Genomic DNA, 17,536 nt, shown 5'->3' with positions numbered 1-17,536 from the left:
ACCCCCGCCCCCGACTCACTGAATACGTCCTTGAATTCATCGACTGGGAGGTGTATTTGCCACTGACTTAAACGACTAAAAAAAAAAAGACTGACTCTGTTGGCTCACAAAAACCACTTGTAAGCGAAGTGACTCAGTGGACTGAGAGAGAGAGAGAGAGAGAGAGAGAGAGAGAGAGAGAGAGAGAGAGAGAGAGAGAGAGAGAGAGAGAGAGAGAGAGCGTTTGACACAGAAGTGTCCTTATTCTAACCTGTTACTTAGGCGGGAAGTTCCGTCCGCAGCTTTTGTTTAGCTTACAACATGGCTTAGCTTTGCTTGGATGACTTAAACACAATCGCTGTCGTTTTTCATTTAAACACGGGCAGCTGTTCTTTGTTAACTTGAATGCACGACCAGGCTGTCCCTTTGCTGACTACAACCGTCTCCTTTGTTGATGTAATACACGAACTTTTTTTTGCTTCTGTTTTTTTTGTTTTTTTAACCTGAACACGCCAAGCTGTGCTTTGTTGACCTGACTACAACTACCTTCTCTATTGGCTTGAACACACTCAGCTGTGCTTTGTGGTGCTGAACACGTTCGCTGCCTTTGTTTAACAGAAATGTGGCTTCTTCCTGTGTTGAACGTAGCACAGGCGAGTGCGCTCAGGGTCCTTGACGCAGAGGAGGACAACAGTGATACAAGAAAACACTGCTGATCTTATCGTGTTCATAACACTTCATGACGCCTGCGTGCGCGACCTGTGATAACACCCGAAGACCCAGGTGTTACTGGTGTGATTACAACGAACACTTAACACTTATAATAAGACTTCACTCAGTAATTTCAAGACGTTTGATCAACACTTCCGTTAACAGTGATGACTACTTTTAAACACTTTCAACAGAGACCGGACTACTTAAAACACCTGTAGTAGTGACTAATAACAATTTTAGAATGAAACGAATGATTATGATAAGTTTAATATAATTGGAACACTACAATACTCGTAAGAATAATGACTCCAATTTAAAACCACTGATGAGAACGATGCAGATAACACTTGACACTGCTGAGTGAACTTAAGTATACTGAGGACACTGCTAAATGTACCTGAAGACCTAACACACTGATAACACTAAAACACTTGACAAATAATAGCCATTAGCGCTACGAAAGGGATCCGGGAGCATTACGATGGCTCCAGTCTACCTCACCCGGGTCTACCAGAGCCAGCCTGTAGTATTGAAACCCAGACTTGTGTTTACTGCGAGGTACATGCATATATAAATACCAGTCCTGGAATGGAGAGGTCGGGTTTAATGTTCCAAGGACGTGTGTAATTCCAGTCCTTGACGAAGAGATGCCGGGTTTAACATCCCTGCCAGGGAGAGAGTGAGGTACAGCCAGGACAGGAAATTGGGACCATTATGGTGGAATGAACAGATCCTGACCACCCATGGTACTATTTCCTGTCTCGGTAACCCTGGCCGTAACAGGAGGTCCGTATGACCTTCCCAACAGTAACAGGAGGTCCGTTAGACCCTACCGGCAGTAACAGGAGGTCTGTTAGCCTTCTTACCAACAATAACAGGAGGTCCATTAGACTTCCTACCAAGAGTAACAGGAGGTCCCTTAGCCTCCGTATCAGCAGTAACAGGAAGACTATTAGCCTGCTTAACAACAGCAACAAGAGGTCCGTTAGCCTCCCTACCAACAGTAATAGGAGGTCCGTTACTCCTTACCAACAGTAACAGGAGGTCCGTTATTCTCCCTACCGTTAATAACCTAACCGAGGTCATTAAGTCTAAACATCATAAATAACTCTGAATATCTTACACTGTCATTAACTCTTCCGTCTACTAATTACCTCCCAAAAATCTACGATAATTGTTTCCCTCATGAGACACTGATTACCGCTTAAGTGAGGGTTTTGATTATCGCTCATGTCGTGGCTTAGAATAACGAAGGCACAAGTTATCGCTTAAGTAATGGCTTAGGAGCAAGGAAAGCACAGGTTATTGCTCAAGTAATTGTTTAGGATAATGAAAGCACAGGTTATCGCTCAAGTGACTGTTTAGGATAATGAAAGCACAGGTTATCGCTCAAGTGACTGTTTAGGATAATGAAAGCACAGGTTATCGCTCAAGTGACTGTTTAGGATAATGAAAGCACAGGTTATCGCTCAAGTGATTGTTTAGGATAATGAAAGCACAGGTTATCGCTCAAGTGACTGTTTAGGATAATGAAAGCACAGGTTATCGCTCAAGTGATTGTTTAGGATAATGAAAGCACAGGTTATCGCTCAAGTGATTGTTTAGGATAATGAAAGCCCAGGTTATTGCTCAAGTGATGGCTGAAAGTAACGAAAGCACAGATATTATCGCTCAAGTGAATAATGAAAGCACTGGTTATCGCTCAAGTGATGGCTTAAGCAGAACAGGTTATCGCTCATCTGACAGTTTAGAACAAGCGGAATAAGTTATAGCTCAAGGGGTGGTTTAGAATAAGCAGAACAAGCCATCGCTCAAGTGGTGGTAATAGCACAAGGAAAGCAGCAGCGGCGGCAGCAGAGGGTGTGTGTGTGTGTGTGTGTGTGTATTGCAGGCAGGTGTGGTTAGCAAGGCTGTGTGGTTGAGTCACACCCATCGATCGCGCGGCCTTCTACAGGAGGAACCTGTACATCAATACAGGAAACATTGGCCGTCGCAGCAAAGCCATGAAATACCTTCGAAGCGTCTTCCGCGAGGCTGTGTGTGTGTGTGTGTGTGTGTGTGTGTGTGTGAGGGGATGAGGGGGAGGCCTTTTGCTCATAGGACGATTGATGGTGTGGTGAGGCCTGTTGGGGGAGGGTGTGGGTGTTAGAGTAGTGAGAGGGCGTATTGAGGAAGTCTAAGGGCGTGCGGACGAAGTGTGGGTGCAGGGTTAAAGAGGTGTGAGGGCGTGCTGAAGAAGTGTGATGACGTGTGGTCGAAGCGTGAGGGCGTGTGAAAGTCTCAGGGTGGGTGATCGAAAGTGTGAGCGCGTGTCTGAGAAGTGCGAGGGCGCGTTGAAGTGTGAGGCGGTGTGGCGTGGAAGCAAGGCAAGTTGCAGCACTGAGGGTGTGGCGACAGGGTGGCGGCCCGGCCGCTGGACCAGGCAACGGCTGCGACCTGTCGTATATATCGTTATTTACCAGTCACTATGGCTCCGTTTAACAACACAACCCTTCTATTAGGACCGTGACTATGTCTTGTGTAATACGTACATATAGGAACACTGTGGGGGTAACGTATGTGGCCGAAATATCGTCCTAAACCATCAAATGTAGAGGGTGCTTTTTCGTGTGTGTGGGAATGTCATTGTGTTGTAATTTGTTGTTGGGGTTGAGCACGCTGGTGTTGTGCACGGGGTGGGGTGTGTTACGTGCGGGGATTAATCATGAGTGCACGTCAGTGTCGTCGTGTACGCACGTGCCGTGCCCCACAACCTGTCGTACAGGGCCTCTATCATCGCCTCGTTTCACGTTTCGTATAGTCCTCTTGTTATTGTCTTGAGCACGACGGTATTGTACTTGAACACGACGGTACGGTCCTTAAACATGACTGTACGGTCCTTGAGCATGACGATACGACCCTTGAACACGACTTTGGGTCCTTGAACACGACTGTACGGTCCTTGAGCACGACGGTAAGGTCCTTGAGCATAACTTGGGGTCCTTGAGCACGACGGTACGGTCCTTGAGCAAGACTGTGCGACCATTAAGTATGATCGTTTGACCTTTGACCTGATCTAATGGCTCTCCAAATCACAGCTTACAAAATCATTCTCATATATATATATATATATATATATATATATATATATATATATATATATATATATATATTTTCGGCATTACCCGCGTTAGCGAGGTAATGTTAAGAACAGAAGACTGAGACAAAGTGGAAATCTTCGCTTGGCTCCCTTCTCTGTTCCATCTTTTGGAAAAGTGAAAAACTAGAGGGGAGAATTTCCAGTCCCTCCCGCTGTTTCAGTCATTTTTTGAACTTGTGAGCAAAATTTGGACAATGTCCTGAGCTTGAAAACAGAGTTTGAACTACGTTTCAGTCATTTTCTGAGCTTGTAAGGAGATTTTAACCACTCATTAATGTGCTGAGCTTGTGAGGAGAGTTCGGACACCGTTTCAGTCATTTTCTGAATTCGTAAGCAGAGTTCGGACACTGTTTCAGCGATTTCATGAACTTGTGAGCAGAGTTTAGACAAAGTTTCAGTACTTTTCTGAACTTGTGAGCAGAGTTTGGACACTGCTGCTGTCGTTTTTTGAGCTTGTGAGCAAAGTTTGGACACTTTATTAATCCGAACGTGTGAGCAGATTTCGGACATCATTTCAGTCATTTTCTGAGCTTGTGGGCAGAGTTTGGACACAGTTTTAGTCATTTTCTGAACTTGTGAGCAGAGTTTGGTCACTGTTTCAGTCGTTTTCTGAGCTTGTAAGCAAATACTGGACACTCATCAATGTCATGAGTAGAGTTTGGACACACTTTCCGTCATTTTCTGAGCTTATGAGCAGAGTCTGAACACCGTTTCAAAAATTTTCTGAGCTTGTAATCAGATTCTGGATTCTCATTCATATCCTGGCCTTGTAAGGAGAGTTTGGACACCATTTGAGTCATTTTCTGAGCTTGTAAGCAAATTTTGAGCACTCATTAATGTCCTGAACTTGTTAGCAATGTTTGGACACTGATTTACCCCGGGTTTGGACACATTAGTCTCCTGGATTTATAAATTATGTTACTTCGGCAGTGTCCACAGTGGACATTTTCTCATTAATGTCCTAAATATGTCCAACTCTGCAATATTATTTTAAGCACCACTGCTTCTGCAGTGTCCAGAGTTTGGACACCTTTAGCTTCAGCGGTGTTCTAATCAAGTTTACACTTACGAAGGCAAACTAGAAAGCACACCTTAGTATTTTACAAGTGAATGTTTGACCTGGAAGATGTAGGCACCTACGCTGAAGATGCCCAACTCCTCTACACCCCACGGTCGTGCCAGCTGGCTTCTCACGGTAAGTGCAACTTAGTGTAGTCGTCCCTGTATATAAGATGACACCAGTGGTCAGAAAACTGTTACCCACGATTCATTTAGACATTACCGACAAACAGGAACCATGTGTATGTTTGTATGTACTTGGAGGGCACCTCAAATGAGCCTCGAACCTTATATATATATATATATATATATATATATATATATATATATATATATATATATATATATATATATATATAAGTAGCATTAAGCACGAGAGCAGGACATGGAAGGAGAGACTGGAGACTGTATCATGATCCTCCAGAGAAGAACAAACTGTTTACCAGTCTTTTTACTGTTCACATTGGAAACCAGTCTATTTACAGTTTCAAAACGTCTTCGATAATGGTCCTCCAGGAATAAAACTTGATGGAGATGGTGGCGAAATAAAGGGTTACAATATGACTGGCTAGACAATACAAAAAGGTGATTTAAAATGGATAAGAAAAGGAAGACATCTCGAGGGTTGTTAGTGGTGAACCACAAGGTTACGTCCTTGGTCCAATGTTATTTTTTTTTCATCCTGTATATAATGAACAGCAATTAACTCTTAACAAAAATGTGTGATGATACAAAACCAGGACACGGGATATCATCGTGTGCAAGTTTCCAAAAGAAAGAAAAAAAAAAACTTTGCACACTGAGACTTGGAGGATGACCTGGGACACGTCGTCAGGCTGAACTTTGTACACTGAGACTTGGAGGATGACCTGGGACACGTCGTCAGGCTGAACTTTGTACACTGAGACTTGGAGGATGACCTGGGACACGTCGTCAGGCTGAACTTTGTACACTGAGACTTGTAGCATGACCTGGGACACGTCGTCAGGCTGGACTTTGTACACTGAGACTTGGAGGATGACCTGGGACACGTCGTCAGGCTGGTCCGTGACACGGGTAACGACCGTTCTCAAGACCACTGGTGTTATCTTTTGACGTGAGGAATGAATACTATGGTGCTGGAGGGTTGAGTGTGGGGGGGCGCTGACAGACAGAGAGGTACAGGGAGGGCAACAACGGAGGCGTGTATGCTATACATTCTGAAATTCTGAGGGGAAGGAGTAGTACAGTGTATTGGTCATTAGGGAATTATATTCATCCCCTTCAGTCACACCGCACTCCGACCACATCCTGAGTAGGAGTATATATATATTTATGCTGCCCCAAATTGCTAACAGGAGCAAGATATATATATATAAAAAGGAGGTATGAAAGATTTGTTTTCGTGAAGATGATGACAGGGGAAACTGTTTTCACTGCCATTAAACTCTTTATCATGGGTGAGGGAGTTGTTTGGGGGAGGATCATGGGTGTGGGGAGACTAGGAGAAGATCTGGGGTGGGTTTGGTAAGACAGGGGAGGATGATGCGTGTGGGGAGACAAGTGAAGGATGTTGGGTGTGGGGAAACAGGTGAAGGATGCTGGGTGTGGGGAGACAAGTGAATGATGCTGGGTGTGGGGAGACAGGTGAAGGATAATGGGAGAAGGGAGACAAGTGAAGTGAGATGAGACTGGGGGAGTGAGTATAAGTGAGTGGTTGGGGTGATGACGTACCAGCAGTGAGGAGTGTGGTCAGGAGGATGGTGGCGAGGCCGGCGTGTGAAGGGCGGGGGGCAGGGAGCCTCATCCCCCCCAGCAGGACCACTGACTGGGCCCCCTCCTCCCAGCCTACAGCTGCGCCCTCTCCCGTCCCCACCGGAGTCCTCGGGGGGGTGGGTCGCCTCCTCCTCCTCCTTCTGCTGCTTCTGCTCCGTCCGCTACTTCTGCTGCGTGTGTGGTGGTCACCCGGCGGCTCTGTAGGGCGTACCGCGACGATGGCGGGCCCAACCTGCGGCGGGAGGAAACACCTGTGAGACACGGCACACACACACACCGTCATGACTCCGTCGTCACATTCTTGCGGGGAAATGATCAAGTGTTGAAATTTATGGCCTTACCACCACTCGTTGCTTTGTTGCCCTCGCCTCCACGTGAGCCGGAGGCCCCTGCCTCTGAATAAGGGTCATGACCCCTGACCCTGCTGGATACAGGCAAAACACCAGACTACAAGTTACAGAAAACATATGAAAAAATGTACATGAGGTGATGAACACTGCAGGTATCTCCACTGCAAGACTGAGTCCAGTAAGGTGTGATACACATCTGAAGAGAGAGGGGGTCACATGGGGTCAGGATAGTAATACATCCTCTTGTTAAGTACTGTACTTGTGTAGTGACGTGGGGGTCAACGGAGTAACAGACACACACACACACATACACCCCCGCCACCAGCTGTATGTTAAACCCCACACCCACGCCACCTGCCCACTCCATAATCCGCCCCTTCCCGCCCCACACCCACGACCCTGCCCGCCCTACACCCACGCCCCTGCCCGCCCTACACCTACAACAGCGTCCACCCTGTTCGGCTGGTTTCTTACACGTTTTCTAAATATACTCACACCCTGACACTGAACTCACCCCCCCCCCCCCCCCCACACACACACACACACGCACACTCACAATATGCACTGACACTTAACTTCATTAACACAGGTCCCCATATCGCTGCCCGCCGTGCACATCCAACGCACTCACCTCGTGCACACACACACACACACACACACACACACACACACACACACACACACACACACACACACACACTGGGTAATGAGAGTGTGAGTGTGGACAGCATACCAAACATTAAAAAGTTGTATGATTGTAGAGAGACAGTTCATGGGATGGGGAAGCGCGAGTGTAGAGCTCCCTCCCCGTGCAATACAAATAAGTAATTACATAACAGCATATCCTCTCTCTCTCTCTCTCTCTCTCTCTCTCTCTCTCTCTCTCTCTCTCTCTCTCTCTCTCTCTCTCTCTCTCCTACGTGTTGTGGCGCACATATGGTCATACTATACCTGTGTAAACACGCACTTCACACTCATACACTTCCGGTACTCACGCCCCGTATGCACACACGTACCAGAGCCCACGGCAACATTCCTACACACACACACACACACACACACACACACACACAATGTACATAAAGACGTATTTTTACCATTTTTTTCATGCTGAGTGTCGAGTGAAACCCACATACTACTTCCTGTTACACCCAGCACACCTGCATGTCTGGGCCCCGTCACTTGGGGCAGGGTCTTAGCTCCCCGCACCCTGCCCCAGAAAACCCCAAGCCCAGCTATTTGCCCCAGAGGCTGCCATGCCCCGGGTCCCACATCCTACCCCGTGGGAGCCTCAGAACTCGCCATCTTCTTCAGGGAACCCTGGGCCTCGTTTCCTACTTCGTACGGCCCCCGGGCCCCTCCACTTGCCCAAGGGAGCTCTAGGCCCCACCACCTACCTCGGGGTAGGCTCCAACACCTGCTCCGGGGGAGCCCCAGGCCCCTCCACCTGCCCGAGGGAACTCCGGCCCCTAACACCTACCCCAAGGAAGTCTGAGGCCCCTCCACCTGCCCCAGGGAACTCCGGGCCCCACCACCTATACCGGGGAAGCCTTAGGCCCCACCACCTGCCCCAGGGAGCTCCGGGCCCCACCACGTGCCCCGGGGAAACCCCAGGCCCCGCCACCTACCCCTGAGGGCCCCGCTGGGGCTCACGTCAGCACGACCCAGCCATTAACTAAGGCGCCGGAAATGAGCGTAAGTAAAAATGCCGGGCGACATATGCAAGACAGATGCTGCTGCGGCTTGGCCTGGCCTGCTCCCCCCCTCCACACACACACACACACACACACACACACACACACACACACACAACCTGCTCGGGGTCTCCGTGTACGGCGGGGGCACGGCGCACGACCCAAGCCACACCCCTCAACAACCAGCTCGTGACTCCGTGCACTGGGGGAGGTTAAGGTACGACGACGTACGCACGTAGGAGTCGTCTCGTCGCCACATGACGTAAATCATGGGAGGAGCATGGCAGGACGGCAGCGTACACGGCGCGCGGGTCAGTCTGAGACGAGGCTGGGTACGGAAGAAGTACAGCGGGGTACAGAGGGGGGGCACACGACACGGTACCGTAGCGGGGGTACAGAGGGGGCACACGACACGGTACCGTAGTGGGGTACAGAGGGGGCACACGACACGGTACCGTAGCGGGGTACAGAGGGGGGCACACGACACGGTACCGTAGCGGGGGTACAGAGGGGGCACACGACACGGTACCGTAGCGGGGTACAGAGGGGGCACACGACACGGTACCGTAGCGGGGTACAGAGGGGGGCACACGACACGGTACCGTAGTGGGGTACAGAGGGGGCACACGACACGGTACCGTAGCTAGGTATGATAGGGTACAGCGTGGTAGGACAGAAGGTTACTGCGGGGTAACAGACGCAAGCGACAGGTCGCACATGGTACACGGGACGGAGAACTGTGGTTTGCGACGGGATACTGAGGCGTGCGACGGGGGCAGTGAACTGTACGACGGAGTGGTTTAGGTTGTACGACTAAGATACAGTTGATCTATTTTTAACGATATTTTAAGACCAACCTGGCTTCTGAACTGTGACCTACCCGCCCCAAGTCTTCACCATAACCAGCAACAGAATAGTTAAGGCCAGATGGTGACAGGTGGTTACAGTGCAGTGGCAAGGGCAGTAATAATTGACGGCAGTAACAAGAGTAGTGAGGTGGGGGCAAGGACAGAGGAGGCAGGATCACCAGTGACACCATAGGCAGTAACAGAAGGGAGCAAAGACAGATGTGAAAAATGGGCAGTTGACCTGTTGTAACACTTGACAGGTCAGTGTCTAACAGACAGCAGGGTGGTGACAGGGCAGTGACAGCAGTTTTTCCACCGCTGAGTGACTTGCCGGAAGTTAGGCAGCATTGGCAAAGCCACGAAAGAACCACGTCTGCAGTGAAAGGATGCCGAGGATACAGTGAAAGACACACACACACAACTGGGCACTGAAATGAAGTAAAGGAGATCAGGGAAAGGCAGGGATAAAGCATCACACATAGTCAACAGTGAAGAGGGTACTCTTTTTTCCCCCTTAGAATACAACCCTTTAAATTGAACTGAACCCCCGCAGCAGACCCAGCAACACGGGTTAACCTACCGTGATAAATCCGCAGCGAGAGAAAAACAAAAACAAAACAACAAAAAACAAAACACAATGAACGGAGGAAAAAGGAAACGCAAGAAACCATCAACAAATGTTTGGATCATGTGGTTACAAGTTCCTCATATCCGGCTTTAACCGGATGAATAGTTCCATTTCTCCGTCAATAACCGGATGAAAAGTTCCATTTCTCCCTCAATAACCGGATGAATTGTTTCATCTCCGCCAATGAGCGGATGAATGGCTCCATTTCTCCGTCAATGAGCGGATGAATGGCTCCATCTCTCCGTCAATAACCGGATGAATTGCTCCACTTCTTCGTCAGTGAGCGGATGAATGGTTCCATTTCTCCGTCAATGAGTGGATGAATGGTTCCACCTCAGTCAATAAGCGGATGAAGAGACGAAGGAAGAGGACAAGTGTGGGAAGTCGGTCTGGCGACCGTCACGGGAAGGTTAAAAGGTCCGGCTCCTAAGATTTTATCACGTGTTCTTTCAGGTGGCCTCTTGTTTAGTTTAGTAGGGAGGGAGGGAATGGAGCTGTGAGGGAGGGAGGGAGGGAATGGGCCGGAGAGGAAGGGAGGGAGACAAGGGAATTAGCATTCTTCTCTCATACCCAGAGCCCAGCTGTACAGTAGGAGGGAAGTAAGGTCTGGTTGACGCTGCTGCGGTTAAAAGTGTTATTTTCGTACACTTGTCGGTGTTGGGAAAGGGATAGCTGCATTTACAAGGGTAGAGATGTACTTACAGGCGAGGACCTGTATTGAAAAAGACACACACACACACACACACACACACACACACACACACACACACACACACGCCATACATGTGGCGGGAGAGAGAAGACACGAGTGAGACATGGTACAAAAAGCAGGCAGACGCACCCTCCACATCCCCGATATAAACCTTTACTAGTGTGGGTGTTGTTAGCCGGCTCTCGCTGTACCATCCACTAGGTTATATCCCTGGTCCTCTTCATCTCTGTCTCTCTATCTCTCTGTATTCCCTCTCGCAGTCTCTCTTCCACTGGAGTATGTGTATTAGCGAGTCTTGTGCCCGGGAGTTTACTTGTCTGTGTATCAGTGTTGCAAAGAAATCAGGGACATGTTTCTGTGTCTATTTATGGGGTGCGGGACCATAGACGCCGCGATGATGTGTGTGTGTGTGTGTTTGGGGGTATGACCTGCCTCTCATGCTGTACGACAAACGTCGGTACAGACCAGCTGACACGACCTCTGGGAAATACACAGCTCGTGGATGGTCGTCAGCACGACCAAGGCACGACGGCTGGCACGCCATGGAAGAAAACTCATCCACGTCCCTCCCAGTCCCACCACTCGTCCCTGCTCTCTCCCCTTCCGTCTCGACTTACTCTTCCCTTTACCCTGTCACTCCCTGTCATACCCCCTTCTCCGCTCTTTGAACTCTAACCTCCTCCTCCTCCCCCTGCTCACCTACTAGACACCCTTCACACGCCCGTATTTTACTCAGCTGGTGTACATCTGAGATTGCAGTGATCAGCACTGACTCTGGAGGAACAAGACTCAGATGAGGTACATCTGTGAGTGCAGGGATGGGGAGCGACTCCAGAGGGACGGCTCCTTCGTCAGGAGTGAGCAGATCCTGGCAGGTGTTACTGGTGAGTGTTGGGATAAGGAGAGACTCCAGAGGGAAGCCTCCTTCGTCAGAAGTGAGCAGGTTGTTGTTGTTGTTGTTGTTGTTGTTGGGGCCCCCTCGCGGCATCAGGCTCCCCGTGGGGGGGAGGAGTTGCGGCGGCCACGAACTAAAATGGTGAGCAGTAATTACTACCACACCGGTGCAGTGCGGGGGCCACAGGGCCGACATACTGGCCCCGGGTACGCAGCACTCACACACCCCATCTTGTGAAGGAAAGGGTCGAATATTTCTATATATACACACACACGAACAATGATAGCCATCACAGATGGATAGATACGGATGATAGCCACAGATGGATAGATACGACAACACAAACATAAGTCTGACAGTCTACACATCAAAATTACATATTTTTCGCACACTTAAAACAAACGCTTCCAAGTGGATCAGAGCGAGGGTTGAGCGCAGCCCCCATGTGCTGGATGGATACCGCAAAAACTTCTATCGTTAATAATTATTATGATAATATGTGGCTTGTACGTTCCGATGAGGGAGGAGCTGACGTTGTCAGAGACTGCCGACCTTTACGGTATTAAACAATTACAAGTTGACTATCGTCCTCTCCACACACACACACACACACACACACACACACACACACACACACACACACAGCCTAAGAGGACAGGGCAATGTGATTTGAATAATAAAACAATAAAAACAATGACATATTGGAACAAGAGACAAGAGTAATGGTTGTGGCCAGTTGTAATTCTTCGTGATCAATGTTCATACCTCGTGTGGCCATCACAGGTGAAATATTGGCCTCCTTGGGTGCGCCGGGAAGATGAAACGGTGAGGTATTGATCAGAGGCCGACGGTAGAGCAGAGAGAGAGAGAAATGGCCCAGTAAACACAGGAATTTCCACCGCTTTCCCCTCTTGCTATGAGCGGACGCCGAGGTCGTAACAGGTGAAGCTGACGCTATACCTATGTACACTCCACACACGGGGGGATGTCATTCTACTAATTGACACTCTAATTGATTAATACGCTGACGGCGCTACCTGTACCAGAATGGCTCTCATTTCAAGTAATTTTTCAGCCCCTGTGATCACAAGTTACTTCAGTGGTTTGGAATGTTTCATTCTTCGGAAAATCCCGCCTTTTTCAAGTGGTACTCTCTGTACTTTTGCGTGGTTGCGTATTTGTACGATACTGGGAGTGTCTGACGGTGTCTGATACGGTCAGTAAACCACGACCATCAGGAGAACTTCGTGAATGAATGCCTGTAAAGGTGTAGCCAGTTGCGACCGTATTGTGGATGGGGATTCCTTTTCCGCCCCTCCTGAGAATAGACTTTTGAATGTTGAATGATTTACTGACCTCCATCAAGGTTACCTGTGGTTTGTGGCATTAATCTCATCCTCCTTGGTGAGCGAGGCGGCTAACCTCACACACTGCTCTCACTGACCCATCTCTGTAATTACCCCCATCAATTACGGAAGCCCCCTACAGCTGGTGACGCCGACCAGACGATGATTTTTCCCCCCTTGCAGGACAGACGGAGGAGAATCCCTCTATTCATACTAAGAGACGCCGAGGAAGAAATCAACCCAGATGTCGAGCAGGTGATCATAAACACGAATCCAGTCTTACATTCATAACCTTTTGCAGCTGACCAGGAGAGTTTATGGATATACATCATTTCCAGGTCTTTCCACACCTAATTAATTGTACAGCCATCCAGGGGCGGTCCTCCCCCACCTCTACGTCACATCTGTTAGCATGGACCACAAACGAGTAATCAGACTAATTGTCCCTTTTACCTGCCTGCACGCGGCTGGTGATTAAGCAAATGGATTTCCATTCACTGGATCAAGCGTATTCGAATAAATTTCATCCAGCCACGTGCAAGAGTGTGAACTTGTAGCTGGAGGACCTTAACGTCACAGTGGTAACAAGATCAGGGATTTCAATGACAAGACCTGTAGGAATATTACCTATTCCAGACGTGAATATCCCCTCAGTCACACAGAGATCCACCATAACTCACCAGGTCTCCCAGGTTCTGAAACGAGGGCGGTTTAGATATACAGTAAGCCCGAGGGCTGCGGATTCCAGCAGGTAGGTCGCGCGACGACCCATTCCAGCAGCGTTGGACCCAACCCAGGCTGTGGGGAATGAAGTCTCCCTGGCTGTGGGGAATGAAGTCTCCCTGGCTGTGGGGAATGGAGTCTCCCTGGCTGTGGGGGATGAAGTCTCCCTGGCTGTGGGGGATGAAGTCTCCCTGGCTGTGGGGGATGAAGTCTCCCTGGCTGTGGGGGATGAAGTCTCCCTGGCTGTGGGGGATGAAGTCTCCCTGGCTGTGGGGGATGAAGTCTCCCTGGCTGTGGGGGATGAAGTCTCCCTGGCTGTGGGGGATGAAGTCTCCCTGGCTGTGGGGGATGAAGTCTCCCTGGCTGTGGGGGATGAAGTCTCCCTGGCTGTGGGGGATGAAGACCTCTCAAGGTATGGTACCTAAGATCCTCAAGTGTAGAACGAGCTCATCCTTCCTCCCCGCTACCTTACCCCAAGATACCATTATCATGTATCACACCGTAAATTATCAATATGTTCTAAAATAACCGTTCATTGCCTCGCACTGATTAACACCTCAACTTGTCTGAACTAGTTTTTTTTTTCATTATCATTATTATTTATTATTATTATTATCCACGACGCCTTAGAAATGCTCTCCTGTAAATACTTGTGACTCAGATGCGCTCCGAAAACTGCGGTAACTGGTTTGTTGTCAAGTCTACAATGGTTTAAGTACTGCTTGCATCATGTACAACTGTAAATTACTTACAAAGTGAGGTATATATATATATATATATATATATATATATATATATATATATATATATATATATATATATATATATATATATATATATATTTTTTTTTTTTTTTTTTTTTCAAACTATTCGCCATTTCCCGCGTTAGCAATGTAGCGTTAAGAAGCGTTAAGAACAGAGGACTGGGCCTCTGAGGGAATATCCTCACCTGGCCTCGTTCTCTGTTCCTTCTTTTGGAAAATTAAAAAAAAAAAAAAACGAGAGGGGAGGATTTCCAGCCCCCGCTCCCTTCCCTTTTAGTCGCCTTCTACGACACGCAGGGAATACGTGGGAAGTATTCTTTCTCCCCTATCCCCAGGGATATATATATATGTATATATACATAAGAAATGCTGTTAAAGATTGCACTGACATCGATGGACCAGGCCACTGCATTAGCCTGTATTTATGTTATCTTATACTTGCTAATGTGACAACCAATAAATGTATAAATTTTATTGTCATTATTATTATTAGCAGTAGTAGTATCATTATTACTTGCAGTCATCATAAAGTGAGCAAACAAACCTGCACCAGAAGGAGCTTCCTAAGCCCATCACCACACGTAACGTTGGCAAATAATCATCACCTTAAGTCTCAGACAACCACTCAGATCCCCACTATATTTTTTCAGTTCCCTAATTGTTTGGTTAAGATGGAGGGAAGAGGTTGGGGAGGGAAGTGGAGAGACAGAAGCCATCTGTAGGCCGTACGGTTCATATGACGGGATTGGCTTTATTTTTAGTTTTAGAAATATTTGTCTAGGTATACGTACGCTTGTGCTTACTGACCTGTTTGTGTGAGTGGTTTGTCAAGTCCGTGGTTGTAGTGGTTTGTTAAGTACATTGTAGTGTTGCAGTGCCTGTATACTCTAGGCAGACTCTGTGTGTGTGTGTGTGTGTGTGTGTGTGTGTGTGTGTGTGTGTGTGTGTGTGTGTGTGTTTTGCTTTAGCAAACAATACTACCATAGTCCTCAAAGACAACCATTTGCGACCATACTACCCTCCACATAGCACAGTTACCACTCACCACCACTCTCACAACCATCTTGAACAAACCACCCCATCACCTACCTCCTCCCCTCACGCAAACGGCTTAACAACTCAACTACCATGTGCCATCATAACCAAGCAACTCAACAGTAGCCACCATCCCCTCCCCCGCCCTCACTCTCACTCCCCCAGGAACCCCCCAGCTCTCCCTCTCCCAGGAGCCTCCCCTCCTCCCCAGGTACCACACACGGCACCATTCATGCCTCGTTGGCCGGCTCGCATGAATGGAGGCACGTGATTGGCACCTCCTTCAGTGCCAGGCGGGTGGACTCAGCCAGTCCTGGGTGCCAGGCGGGTGGACTCAGCCAGTCCTGGGTGCCAGGCGGGGGACTCAGCCGGTCCTGGGTGCCAGCTTGGGGGCGAGGGGGTAGAGGACTCAGCTGGTCCTGGGTGCCAGCTGTGGGTGACTCGGCCCGTCCTGGGTGCCAGGCGGGGGGACTCGGCCAGTCCTGGGTGCCAGCTGGAAGGGACTCAGCCGGCCCTAGGTGGCAGCTGGAAGGGAGTCGGCCAGGCCCTGGGTGCCAGGCAGGGGTACTCGACCGGTCCAGGGTGCCAGGCTACGGTCACAACAGCGCCGGGGACAAGTTAACCTCAGGTTGTGAAGCTCAGGAACCATCGAGACATTCTTTTAATGATAAGTCTCTCTTCCTCTCTCCGGGTGTAAGGTTTCTGAATTAGTAGGGCACGTAGGGCACGTATGGTGAAGACCCGGCATGGGCGGTGCATCGTCGCACGAGGACGTCTGGTGGAAGATGTTGTGCTTATGCGTTCGTTGGTATGCGTTCGTTGGGTTGTATGTTCGTTGGTATGCGTTCGTTGGGTTGTATGTTCGTTGGTATGATGGGCGTACGTTGAGAGGTAGAATTGTTACATTCGTGCAGGGGATGGCGGAGTCTGTTTTTGGTTCTAAAATCTCGTTATTTTGCCCAAAATATACATGAATATATTATTTCAGTGGTAGCGCGGGTGAGGGTTCCATGGCAGAATGGGTAGTAGGTGGAGGCAAGTACAGAATACATTGTGCAGCTGGGTCGAGAATACACTAATCTATTTAGATTTCACGTGTCCCCACTATGTTGAATTTTGTGTCAGTAAACGTCGTCCAACGGCGTCGCTCGCTCCTTACATATTACCCCATTTCACCGTAATGGTTCCTCCTGTGTTGCTGCACACTGAGTAAACCTCACGGCGACACTGGAGGTTTGTCGGGGTTCAGTCTGACTGAGGACGACTGGTGCTACACGTAATCCACTGCCTCTCTCCACCCTCGCTCTCGGAGAAATGTTTTGTCTTCCTATCCAGAGAAATAAATATAAACAAATACAATCTTGGCTGGTCAAGTTCATTTTTGGAGATGTTTATATAGTGAGTTGTCATATTTCTTTTTCCCCTCCCACTGGTTCGTCGACGACAGTGTTTGTGAGGGTTGTTGACAATGTGCTGGCCGGCCCCAGGCCCCGGATGCTTACACTGTATTCCTGTTTTCGCATGTGACTGGCGTTATGCAAGTTTCATTCTCTTGGAGGCTGCTGAGGTGCGGGATGAGAGAGAGAGAGAGAGAGAGAGAGAGAGAGAGAGAGAGAGAGAGAGAGAGAGAGAGAGAGAGAGAGAGAGAGAGAGAGAGAGAGAGAGAGAGAGAGAGAGAGAGATTCTTTATATCTTTTCGTACCCATTGTAGAGTTGGACGGCATGAAACTCCCCGCCATCACTAACACAGTATGAACTCCACCTCCCCTTACGGTATGACATCCTTCACCCCCTGCAGCTGGAGGTCCATCCCCCCACGGTGGGCCAGAGTCAACACCATGACCAGGACAACACACTCCCCGCCACCACAATTTCCCTGATTCCATCATTCCTAC

General features: G+C 48.8%; 1 protein-coding gene across 2 annotated transcripts in view; it reads right to left on the bottom strand.

The window, feature by feature from the left end:
- LOC139760357 (repulsive guidance molecule B-like) overlaps positions 1-17,536 on the bottom strand; it is a 130,384-nt gene that overhangs the window by 58,438 nt on the left and 54,410 nt on the right. For both annotated transcript variants that reach the window (XM_071683418.1, XM_071683419.1), the window contains one exon: positions 6,605-6,878. In XM_071683418.1, the coding sequence (XP_071539519.1) occupies positions 6,605-6,677 (73 nt within the window). In that variant the 5' untranslated portion in view covers positions 6,678-6,878. The remainder of the gene's footprint in view (positions 1-6,604; positions 6,879-17,536) is intronic.

The sequence above is a fragment of the Panulirus ornatus genome, chromosome 36, assembly GCF_036320965.1.
Source record: "Panulirus ornatus isolate Po-2019 chromosome 36, ASM3632096v1, whole genome shotgun sequence".
NCBI lineage: Eukaryota > Metazoa > Arthropoda > Malacostraca > Decapoda > Palinuridae > Panulirus > Panulirus ornatus.
The sequence above is the reverse complement of the archived record's forward strand: the minus strand, read 5'-3'. Positions and strand labels throughout refer to the sequence as shown.